The sequence below is a fragment of the Pogona vitticeps genome, chromosome 1 (assembly GCF_051106095.1).
Source record: "Pogona vitticeps strain Pit_001003342236 chromosome 1, PviZW2.1, whole genome shotgun sequence".
NCBI lineage: Eukaryota > Metazoa > Chordata > Lepidosauria > Squamata > Agamidae > Pogona > Pogona vitticeps.
Genome location: NC_135783.1, coordinates 245,391,181 through 245,404,104, shown reverse-complemented (window position 1 = coordinate 245,404,104; position 12,924 = coordinate 245,391,181). Strand labels below are relative to the sequence as shown.

Genomic DNA, 12,924 nt, shown 5'->3' with positions numbered 1-12,924 from the left:
AGCTCCGTGGTTTTGGTGGTTTCAGGAGTGCCTCTTTGCCTCGGCCTGTTGGACAAGGGTCTCTTCAAATTGGGAGAGGCCATGATGCACTGCCTGCCTCCAGGCTGTACGCTCAGATGTCAACTTACTTATATAAAGTGTCAACTTACACAAGATGTCAGCTTACTTACATAAGATGTCAACTTACTTACTTACATAAATATGTATATTTTGTATTCTCTGATTTGTGAGGATGACTATATTGACAATTACTGTGAATTTACTTCCTATTTACTCATTCACTTAAATATGCAATATAGTAATAATGATACTAATAATATTTGTGGGGAAAATACTTATGCTTCCTGGGAGAATTCAGGTGTGTACACAGTTGCATGCATGTACAAGTATACATGTGCATGTGCACAAATGCAGAAAATACAGAAAGAATTTTAAAAAGTCTTAAGAAGAAAGGAAATTAAACACTTCACAACTAAGGCCAATAGCATGGGTTAAAAATGGGATAGGTTTCGCTATATAAAATGCACACAGATTTATACAACAGAAACAAATTTTACCAATCGATTTTTTAAAAATTAGAAAAATAAAAGGAGGATTAGGAAAAAGACTACTGGAGACATATTAGCAAAACCAACATGACAAAAGAATGATGAAGATTTGGGTGAAATAACTGAATATATAGCTTTATTGACCTCACACAATCTTTCCATAGCAGCTATTTAATTGGAAAGTGGTGGTGATATTCTTGCCTGAGGGTGTGATTCCCCCAGACAAAAAAAGAAAGATAAAAAGCTCTTGAATCATGTTCTGTTTTTTTTTTTTAAAAAAAAACAACAACAATTTAAATTAAGGTATCTCCTTGACCTAAAAAGAAATATAGATTACTTTGCCAGGGAAGCATGCTTTCTGGTTGACAGGCGACATAAAATTCTGTTCCACCAGAAGGTCATTTATTTTAGCACGCATATAAATTTCTGATTTATTTCAATTGATTCTGCATATCTAACCACCTCTGTTGCTACAAATTGATTTTTTGGGTAACCATCAGATTTGCGGGGAGGTGGCGGCAGCAGCAAGCACCACGGGAAGACAGGCACTAGGAAGCCCGAAAGAAAAGGGAGAACATAGCTAGTCCAGTGCAGGTTTGGAAGACAGAAGAGCTTGTCTTTGGGCAAAATAAAATAAAATAAAAATGGATCTGTGGTTTGCAGATGATCACACTTTGAAATCTTGTGGGTTCAGGATGATCCACACTTGGATCAGTGTTTTTGCACCACTGCAAATCTAGGCACCCTTCATTTCTGTGGTGTATTCTGTAGGTTCAAATGGGCACAGCTGGAGCAATCTTGACGGGGCAGAAGCAGCCAAGCCTTCTAAAGGGACAAGCAGCTTTGCAATCCCTCCCTCACTTCACCACAGCAGCTGGGACGAGTGGCCAGCATGAGCACAGAGTGGGCAAGCTTCAAATGGAATGATTTAAAAAAAAAAAACCTCAATGGAGAGACAACACAGCTTTAAAACATATTAAAGGTTTTCCCAAGAGGACGCACACTCAGCAGTCTAAAAATGCAACCTCTTGACCACTGTCTGAAGGAGATGCCGGCAGCGATTCACATACCATGTGAACTCCCCAGAGTGGCCTTGTAGCCAGATGAGTGGTATAGAAATTGAAGAAACAAACAAATAAATGTGACTGTCACATGACTTTAAATCACAGCAAAAACCTTCTATGCATTCGTTCGTTTAGTCGTTTAGTCGTGTCCGACTCTTCATGACCCCATGGACCAGAGCACGCCAGGCCCTCCTATCTTCCACTGCCTCCCGGAGATGTGTCAAATTCATGTTGGTTGCTTCGCAGACACTGTCCAGCCATCTCATCCTCGGTCGTCCCCTTCTCCTCTTGCCGTCGCACTTTCCTAACATCAAGGTTTTTTCCAAGGAGTCTTCTCATGAGATGGCCAAAGTACTGGAACCTCAGCTTCAGGATCTGTCCTTCCAGTGAGCACTCAGGGTTGATTTCCTTTATGCATATCACCGAGTTAATCAGTAATGTAGATAAGGCCTTTGATTACATATGTCATTGAACAAAACCAGCTACCTTCCCTTTCCTGATCACTTCACATTGCTGGAGATGCACTGTCTTGTTCTTCTCTGCTCACTTTAAACATCCAAATCTCTGGATCTGTCCAAAATGCTCCAGACCCTTTCACTTTACCTGGGAACTAGATAGGATCATTTTGCTTTGATCTAGACCAGAAATTTAAGCCAGCACAGGTGGTGGTGAAGGCTTTTGGCAACTGCAGTCCAAGAACACCTGGGTTACTCAAGGTTGGGAACTACTGATTTAAACTCAATCTTGGGTTCCCAGACGTGTTTGTACTAACATTCCCAGAAGCCTTCACCACTAGCTGTACTGGCCAGGATTTCTGGGATTTGCAGTCCATCTGGGACCCAGTGTTGGGAACCACTGATCTAGACCTCACACAAATATGTTCAAATCAGTCCTAGTCAGTTCAGATTTCAGATATTGATTGAATTCGATGCATAGTTTTTGCTAAAAGCACATGCGGCATACCAAAGACACGGAGGAGCTTGGATTAGCTGTGGCACCCTAATGAGCACATGTTTACTGGCAAAATTAGATTTGCTGAGCCGTAAAGTGTGACATGAGCCTCAGCAGCACTGCAAATTTGACAAGTTACAGAAGATAAGAACACATTCCATGTGGAGAACAGTGAATTCCCTAACAAAAACAACTTGTCATTTTCAGCTCATATAGAGTAGCCTTCTCTGATCTAGTAATCTCCAGATGTGATGGGCTACAATGCCCATCCTCTCCAGCTGTAATCAAGTAGCAATTCTGCCAAGTAGCAGGGAGAATGATCCATCCTTTTAAAATTATATATCACCTGTACTGCAAGCAGGCCCAGCACAGCCCTATCCATGCTAGAGACAGCTGTGTTCATTGAATTTGGCTGGTGCAGAGGGAGGACGGGTTCAGTTCAGGTCAGGTCAGTTTTTTTTTTTTTTTTTTTTTTTTTGAGAATTCATCAACTTTTTCCCATTTCCGGGTTCAGTTCAGGTCAGGTCAGTTTTTTTTTGTTTTTTTTTTTGAGAATTCATCAACTTTTTTCCAAACTTGGCGAGGTATCCAATTTACAATTGCAGCACTCTGGGGATACCTTCCATCCCCTGCCATCACCATGTAGCAGCAATCACTGGGCCAGGGAGGAAGAGAAAGCTGGCACTCTTTCCCTCAGATTGCCATTGGCCCCTCTACATAGCTCCGTCGCTTCCTGTCTGGTTGTGTGGATAATGCCTGAGCTTTGGAGGTCTTTGGATGCAAGGCATTATGGGAAGGGTGGCTGAGGTGATTTTTCACAATTTAAGCAAAACACCTTGGCTTTGAGAAACTCTAAAATCAGGCATCATCTCATAACCAGTCGAGAAGCAGCCACACTATGGAGGGGAACCCATGGGTATTCCAGAAAAGCCCAACCACGTGGACAATGGACAGCTGCACAGATGATGCAGGCAAACAGGACACTGGCCCAGGTGTTTTTAAGAATTACTGTACAGTAAAACTGGCACGTCTTACTATTCTTCACCCCATTCCTCTGGGTCATATCTGACACAAGGTCTAGAAGTTCCCTATCCATGGTACAAAAATGGCAGGCATTCTGAGATTAGTGGATTTAATTTCTTTACAGCAGCAAATATGTCAAGAACACGGAACCATTAAGGGAGACTTTCCCCATGGGGATAAGAGCAGAAATAAATACAGCCCAACAACCTCTTATGAACTGCAGTCTTCTGACTCACCTGATGCTCCAGTCCACAAGAACTGCAGAATTCTTGATGCAGCTTTACAGAGGTAACTGGTGGAAATCAAGGGGATTTTATTCACTTTTATTTGTGACTGAGAATTAACTATGAAAAGCAGAAATCTGGGTAACTGACTGTGAAATAATCTTCCTGGGAAGAAAAAGTGCTGGGCACAGCTGAAGGTTTTTGTTGTTGTTGTTGTTGTTGGTTTTTTTTTAGCTTCCAGTTTTCTTTGAAGCATGGAAAACCTTCAAGGAAGAATAACTCTTCAAATGAGCTTCTTTGGAAAGGTCTTTGACTGTAGGGAAGTAAATGTGTGGATTAGCAGGACATGAGCTTAACTCTACTCTCCTCTGCATCTTTTGTACTTCTTTTTTTTATATTTATTTTTTATTTTCCCCTACATACATCTTTTGTACTTCTTTGACTTGCAGGGGCATTGCTGGGCATCAAACATTCAAGAGACAGACCCACATGCCCTTCCCCAAGAAGATTCAGGTATGTGTCAGAGTAAACCTTCTGTATCAATGAGCCTCCTCTACATACACACACTACCTTAGATACCTCTGTTCCTTCTAGCCTAGCCCGAGTGCCTTAATTCTCCATGTATTCTCCATCCCTGCTACATCTCAAAATGACTCCCATTGCGTTATTGCATGGTATAGCTCAGTGGGTTGGAGCAGCTGGCTGTAGGACTGAGAGTTTTAATCATCACTGCCTCTCTCAGGAGCAGCCAAGATCATACTTTGCCATCTCTGTAGCCTTGGGGAATTTGCACAGTCTCAGAATAATGCCATCAAAATGAGGGACTACAAAACTACAGTGGGATATCTTATATTTAGAAAAATGTGGGAGGATCACACTTAAGTCAGAATCTACCTGACAGCATGTAATTATTAAGGGTTCTGAGGAGTGACTGCAGTCTTACTTGGAGGTAAGCCCCATTATAAAATAGTAACTTCCTTGTAAATGCATGCTAGGCTACTGCACCCACACACAACTGCAGCTCCTTAGTATTTACTATTTCCCTCTTGGTCTAGCTCAGCTGTGCATACCAGATATCCCTGGGATGGTGTGGATCATGATAGCTTCAGGAGGGACCAAAAGTGAAGCAAGCTTAGAAGCACAGCAATCAGATAGCTATTTGTCTTGTGTGAGAGCAGTTGCAAGAGGGGAGGCCTTGGACATGAAGGTAGACAGGCAGCCGTTTCCTGCATGCTGCCTTTGCCAAGCTATGTCTGGTGCATGGGGATCAACAGGAGTGGCATCTAGCATAATAGGTGGCTAAAAGCAGCTGGTGACACTGCTGCTGCTAAGTGTGGAATGCCACAGGAAGCTCCAGCTGTGGTGTTGGCCGGCTGCTCTGCACACACCTCTCCATCCATTTAGCACACAACGTCTCCACTTTCGTGCAACTCTCCTCTCTCTTTCTCCCTGAGAGGTAGCAGGTGGTTGAGATGCTGGGCTCTGACAAATAGAATTGAGGTTCTAGACCCATGCATCCATAGGAAGCAACAGCCCGGTTTGGCTGATTGCTGTCATCCTTAATAAGATGATGTAGGATTATACAACTCATAGGGTTATGTTCCAAGTGATCCTTGTCACTCCAAAGTAGTAACAGAAATACCTAGAGGTATTTCTCTAGGTTCGAAAGTGGGATCAACGGTATATTGAAGTCAAGGGAATAACGTACAACAGGGATGAAATGACAAAGAAAAGAGGTAATAAATTGGACAGAAATTGTATCTGTGTTGGAAGGAAGACACTGAAAAATCTGAGTTTCTTCGTGCCTTCTGAGGATACAGCTCCAACACACTCACTTGGATTAGCATGAAACAGAAAAGATGTGTCACCTGAGGTATTTGAAAGAATGGCAAATAAAAATGTTATCAAAGAACAGAGATGGACACAGCTACTTTGGAAAGATAAAATCCTTGAAAAGTATTTTCCTAGTAACATGTTTTTCCTTCAATGTAGTGTGTTTCTTAGATACATTATTGGTTAGAAATGCCCTGCTCACAGTCATAGAAACATTTTGGCAGAATTCAGTTGACCTCTGCAAATGCAGGTGTGATCAGAGGGTGATATAAGAAAGGATAACTTTATTGGGTGCAATATCCTTTAAAACAACCCTTCTGTGTATACAGTCCTGATTGCTCCAGCCCAGCTCCAAAAAATAAAAATAAAGTGGACCTGCCAATGGAGTAAAAAGGTCCTGATTGGGCATGGGGGAGGGGCAGGGGTAGGTTGGTTAGTGATCACTTGTATGACATCTGGTCATCAAAAAAATGCATCGAACCAGACCATGCTATAGGTGGTCCAAAAGGTAGCTAAATTGCCATCTGATTGCATTCTGAATTGAAGGTAGAATTAATTTCCTACCCCACCATACTCTATGTACCAGTATCCTACACATCTCTTCCTACTTGGACTCCTGCTGTATGTATGCAACAGCCTATTTGTTTTATTTGTAAAATAAAATAATTTATTTTTTCACTTCTAGCCAGAAGATCTGATTGATGGGAGCAGCTTTGTCCAATTGTACCAGAGTCCCTGACTTTATTCTTTCTGGAATCACAGACAGAACAGAACTGAAGTTCCCCTTATTCACTGTCTTTCTAGCTGTTTATATTATTACTATGGCTGGGAATCTAGGGATTATCTTTCTAAAAACAATTGATGCAAGGCTTCACACTCCCATGTACTTCTTTCTTAGCAATTTGGCTTTTGTGGACACCAGTTATTCCTCAGCCATTACTCCAAAAATATTGGCAGATTTGTTAGCAGAGAGGAAAAGCATTGGCTGCTCTGGATGTGTTACTCAGTTGTTTTTGTGTTGCATATGTGGAACTTCCGAATGCCTCCTCTTGGCTCTGATGGCTTATGATCGGTATGAGGCTATCTGCAATCCTCTCCATTACTCCACCATCATGTCAGGAAAAGTGTGTGTTTGCCTTGTAACTGGCTGCTATATAATGGGCATTTTCTGTTCAGTTGTACTTACTGTGTGTGTCTTTACTTCATCCTTCTGTGGGCCAAATGTCATCAATCATTTTTATTGTGACATCCCCCCTCTGTTACAAATTTCATGCTCCAGATCTCATATCAGTGAAATAGTGATATTTGCACAAGTTGGAATACTTTGTATAAGTACTACAATGATTGTTCTAATCTCTTATATCTGTATCTTGTCCACCATTTTGAAGATCTGTTTCTCTGAGAGAAGGCAAAAGGCCTTTTCTACTTGCTCTTCCCACCTGATGGTTGTTTGCTTATTCTACGGGACAGTCTTCTACATGTATTTACAGCCTAGTTCTTCACATTCTTTGGGACAAGACAAAATTGCTTCTTTGTTCTACTCAGTAATGATTCCCATGTTGAACCCTCTCATTTATAGCTACAGGAATAAGGAGGTGAAAGATGCTTTCTGGAGAGTGCTTAGGAAGACAGTGTAATTAAAAATAAAATTTTCGGATATGAAACAAAACTACTGTGGACTATTACGTTCAGTATTGATTCTCCACAATAATATTCTTCATGAGCTAAACTACAAAACAGGGACTGCAAATGCATCTCTTGTTGGAGTCTTCCACTCATTAAATGTGTGTTCCAGTGCTCCCGCCATACAAAGGAATTAGATGTAAAGAAAATGAGACTCTTGTGAAGAAGCATCCTGAATCACCTGTAAGACAGTGCTTTGATATTGTTTTAATACTTTCAAAATACTTTGAGATTCTTCAGCTACAGTTGTGAGTGGCTCATATTCAAGAAAATGCTGAGACATGATGCTCTGCAACATGCACCTCTTAACTTAAAACGTGGTTCTAACAAATATTTAGTCATTTAGACCAGTAGTTCTTAACCTTGGGTTATTCAGGTGTTTTTGGACTGCAACTCCCAGAAGCCTTCACCACCAGCTGTGCTGGCTGCGGTTTCTGGGAGTTGCAGTTCAAAAACACCTGAGTAACCCAAGGTTAAGAACCACTGATTTAGACCATCCCTTCTCAATGTGGGCCATATGGTCCCCTGGGGGGCCCTTGCACATTTGAAGAGTGTCACAGACTGGAAACGATTCGTCACACACCACCTTATTAGGTTTGTTATGTGACTTCATTCAACCTATATTCCCATCATGTTGTGTTTATGGCCACAGCCAAACAAACAAACAAAAATTTCACCTGGGATCACAAATATCAGGATGCATGCCTGGGCTGGAAAACCCTTTGTTCTATATAGTAATTCTTATCCATCCCTCACCCTAGGCTCCCTCCCTCCCTCCCTCCTTCAAGAGCCCCAAGAAAACTACCTCCCTACCTAAAACAATAGAGTATGAACCAGTAACAACTAAAAAGTATAAAGATCCATCTAGTGAGAGAACTTATGTTTTGAGTGAAATGATCAATTTTCCTCCTCACCGTTTGGTGTTTTTTTAATTATTATTTTTACTTCTGTATTTTGGGAGGTTGGGTGAGAATAAGGATAAAAAGAGCTGCTGGTCTTTCAGACCAGTGGCTTCTGCACTATATGTGCAGGCCAAAGAGATAACAGCCACTGTTAAAAATGCCCCCAAAGGAGTTTTAAGCTCTTGTTTGAGCTTTTCAGTTTACAGAGTCTGACAAAATCTGTCTACATTAATCAAAGCATGAAAATGCAAGATTTAGATGGAAGCTTGTAATTTGGTTGTACATATAATTTTGCATACAAAACCAGTTTCCTTTTCTGCCACATACTATACAATTACAGTACAGTACAGTATTTTCATGCATATAATGTGCACATTATAATTTTTTTCAAGCCATGGGTCCTGCTATGTGTTATATTTGCAGAGAGTAGTACATCACGGCCTCTCCCAATTTGAAGAGACCCTTGTCCAGCAGGCTGAGGCAAAGAGGAAGTCACAAAGGAAGCAAAACCAGGGAGCTAGACAGGGGACAGATTGGATTTGTCTCCAGTGTGGAAGGGATTGTCACTCTCGAATTGGCCTCCTCAGCCACACTAGACGCTGTTCCAAGTCCTCCATACAGAGCACAATACCATAGTCTTTCGAGACTGAAGGATGCCTACTACTACTATACTGTAATCTTCTCAGAGCTTAGGACCTCTAAAGATCTTAATCTGGTCCTATCAAGGGCACATAGCAGAGTAAAAACAACCACTGATGCCTCAGTGGGGCACTATAGTATGTTCTTTGTCTTATCTCAAAACATGCATTGATCTCCAGTTGCTCTCACTTATTCCCTGGGAAAAGGTGGCAGCAGGTCTAGTGATAAACTTAGAAATGCAAAAGGAGAATGTGTTTGGCTTACAGGCAGCTATATCATAAAGGGCATCTGATGCTCCGTAGTGACTACCAGCTGCTGGGCTAAATGGGCCTAAAGTCTGATCCAACAGGGCTTTTCCTGTGTTCTTAAAGTGGATAGCCATATTAGCACAAACTTTTACAGACTCCACAGCCCTCTTCTTCAGATGCAGCTAATGGACTGAGCTCTGTGCCCAAGAAGGGTCATGCTACAATCAAGCTGTTAGTCTTAAGCATACTTTGAGGAAGTTTTGTCATCAGAAAACACATCAACACATTTTCTAATAATGTTCTGTGTTATGCTGCTGGGACCAGATTCAAGCAGCACTGGCAGGCAGTGAAGAACTACAGAGAGACAGGGAGCACTGGCCTTGTTAGCTTGACAATAGGGATGCACTATCTCTCTCTCTCTCTCTCTCTCTCTCTCTCTCTCTCTCTCTCTCTCACACACACACACACACACACACACACACACACACACACACACACACACACACACACACACACACACACACACACCTTAGAGTAAGAGCAATGGGAGGTTGTTATCTACTCACATATTCTCATATGCTCACAATTGTTTATGTGACATCTGGCCCCTGGGGCATTCCAACACACTGAGCTATACTAGTTGCCCCAAGGGCACAGAAGGAATAAATTGGCACCAATGGAGTGGTGCCAATTTGGCACTCCTTTGGTGCCAATTTCCTCCTCACAAGGCTGGGGAGGGAACGGAAAAACATGCACTTAGACCTTACACAACAGATGAGGAAAGGCTTCCCTGATGCGCTCATTAGCAGGGCAGCTATACAGTTAGACCAATTCCCTTTCTCCTTCCATCAAGGACTGGAGGGATTCCTTCTCAGTGCAAATTTCAGGTTTTGGCAAAGTTACTTTTCAGAATGGCAACTTTCAAAAATCCCGCCTGCAGACAGCATGGCTTTGGCAAATGTCATGAATACAGTCACTTTTCACCAGGGGTGCTGCCAACTTTATACCCTTAATCCTCTCCTCAGTGGGAAAGGATGTTGTGCCCAGAAGGTGGCAGGCCTAGTGCCACTTTCTCTACTGCTGTCTTCATCAACTAGTAAAATAATTGCCTGAAGGCTAGACTGAATAGGTCCTGTCTGTAGTCTATTTACAGCAAACCATGACTTACAATTTCCAAGAGTCCCACATATTGGATATAGCTTGTACATCCTCCCAGTGTTGTCTGCATCGTCCGGACAGTGCACCCTGCAGCGCTGGTTGCATCTCTGTGTAGAATCCCTCAGGCACAAGATTGTTATGTGGAACACAAATCAACTGAACATTCAAACTTTGATCAGAGTATCAAAAGAGACCAAGCTGCCATCAGTCACTCCTGGTCTTCCATGAAACGAGCAATATTGGCACTTCTGCTTCAATATCCAAATGAGCCCCAATATTCTGCACTTTGCACTTCATGGACTGTTGCCTGCTTTTGGAGAAGACCGGCTCTCTGCTGCCTTGCCTCTGCTTTTTTTTAGCAGTCTCAAAAGGTTCTTTAGGGCTTTTGGAGTACCTAGGAAACAGGGTACAATAAGGAAAGTGTGGGCTTTCCTCAGTGAACCCTAAGGTTTCACTAGCATTTACCTACAGTTAAAGGAATGTATTTCGACAGCAACAAACAAGAACTCACTAAGACCAGCACTTTCCGGTGCTTTGGCATACATGCCAGCTTGTATGAGAATGCCATCTGCAATATTTTCCCTCTTAGGCATCCTTGCCAGTGTACTTTGGCAAGCCATAATAAGAGATAAGCAGATGCTTTCATTTGGGAACTTGTCTGCTTAGCTATCATGGCAGAGATTCTGGTCAGAAGCACAAGTTAGACCTACAAAACAAAAGCAACTTCTTGATACTCCACACAAGAGCATGTATGCAGAAAGTAGAGAGAGGAAGGGGTGTGCAAAAGAGACTTGGGTTCTTGCCTTTCCATTTCAGGTCGCAAACCTTCCTGTTCCAGAAGGCTGTTAATTGAAATAACATCAACTGTGGGTCCTGATGGCAATTTTAATTGTATTTTATTTGTATTTTAATCATTTTAAATTTTTTATTGAATTTTAATTGAATTTTAATTGTTGTGAGCTGCCCAGAGACCTTTGGATAGAATGGGCGACATATGTTAAATAAATAAATAAATAAATAAATAAATAAATAAATAAATAAATAAATAAATAAATAAATAAATAAATAAATAAATAAATAAATAAGAGAACTTATGCCATTTCTGCTTGACTACAATTCCCATCATTCCTTGTTACAACAACCAGTGGTGAGGGATGATGCACACTGCAGTGTGACAAGATCGTTAGGACCACATGTTGTCCACTCCTTTAAAATGCAGTTATCCTGTGTGCAATTTAAAATTTCCAGACTAGGACAAGGGTAGGCACAATAGTGCAAAGAACATGACCAGTAATGTAGCTTTTAAATTAACATTACAAATCCACCTGAATCAAGAGCCACTTTAAGCCTCATGCGTCAAAGCATCCTTGGATATTTACCACAGTTTAACATATCTTCATTAGTGAATACTGTACAGAGTGATCTACCTATTTTAGAAATAAATTCCAGAAAGGTTTATAGCCTAGTAATTATGATCTGTCAATATCCCAATAGTCAGTATAGGCAGAATATTTACAAACAGGCAATTTCTGTGATAATCAGTTTTATTAGAGACTCACTGAATTTATGGGGGAAAGGCTTGCAATGCAAATCTAATTTAAAGGAAGGTGACTTGATATTTTCTAGAGGGAAGGCCAAGTGTTAGCCTGCCGTAACAGAAAGAAAGATGCCAAGGTTCTGTCTATGGCTCTTCAACATCTTCATAAATGACCTGGATGAGGGGATTGAAGGAGCACTCATCAAATTTGCCGATGACACAAAGCAGGGGAGAATTGCATTGGGCCCTACCTAATAAGATGCAGTTCAGTGGTTGGAAAAGTAAGGTCCTGCACTTAGGCAGGATAAATCAGGTGCACAGGTACAGAATAGGTGGTATCTGGCTTGACAGTAGTACCTGTGAAAGGGATTTAGGTGTCCTGGTGATTCAGCAGTGTGCTGCAGCTGCCAAGAAAGCCAATGCAGTCCTAGGCTACATCAGCAGGGGGATAGCATCAAGATCACGGGAAGTGGTAGTACCACTCTATACCACGCTGGTGAGACCGCACTTAGAGTGCTGTGTCCAGTTCTGATCACCACAATACAAAAAAGACGCTGAAGCACTGGAAGGGGTATAGAGAAGAGCAACAAAGATGATTAGGGGACCGGAGGCTAAATCCTATGAAAAATGACTAAAAGAACTAGGTATGCTTACCTTAATAAAGAGAAGACTGAGGGAACACATGATAGTAGTCTTCCAATATCTGAAGGGTTGCCACAGGGAAGAGGGCATCAATTTATTCTCCATTGTACTTGAGGATAGGACAAGAACCAATGGGTGGAAACTCGTCAGAGGCAGATCCAACCTGGAAATAAAGAGGAATTTCCTGATGATGAGAACCATTAAGCAGTGGAATAGTTTGCCTCCCGATGTTGTGGGTGCCCCATAGCTGGAGGTTTTCAAGAAAAGATTGGACAGCCATCTGTCCAGGATGGTATGAGGTCTCCTGCCTTTGGCAGAGGGTCAGATTAGAAGACCTACAAGGTCCCTTCCAACCCTACAATCATTCTATGAAGGGTCTCTCATAAACTTTAAACCTATGTGAAGACCACCTCCCTGACTTCTTAATTTGCTCTTCGCCATAGCCCAAGGCAGCAGCAGTAGACACTGCACC

General features: G+C 41.8%; 1 protein-coding gene across 2 annotated transcripts; it reads left to right on the top strand.

Moving 5' to 3' along the window:
• Positions 1 to 2,593: 2,593 nt before the first annotated feature.
• On the top strand, positions 2,594 to 7,312 carry LOC110078340 (olfactory receptor 8U9). Of its 2 annotated transcripts, XM_020792368.3 has the most exons (3): positions 2,594 to 3,874; positions 4,260 to 4,323; positions 6,329 to 7,312. In XM_020792368.3, exon 3 carries the CDS (start codon positions 6,345 to 6,347, stop codon positions 7,278 to 7,280), a length of 936 nt encoding a protein of 311 aa, XP_020648027.3. In that variant the 5' UTR covers positions 2,594 to 3,874; positions 4,260 to 4,323; positions 6,329 to 6,344; the 3' UTR covers positions 7,281 to 7,312. The 2 variants fall into 2 exon arrangements, with proteins under 2 accessions (XP_020648027.3, XP_078239634.1); XM_078383508.1 differs by lacking the exon at positions 2,594 to 3,874 and having other exon boundaries at positions 3,889 to 4,323.
• Positions 7,313 to 12,924: the final 5,612 nt, after the last annotated feature.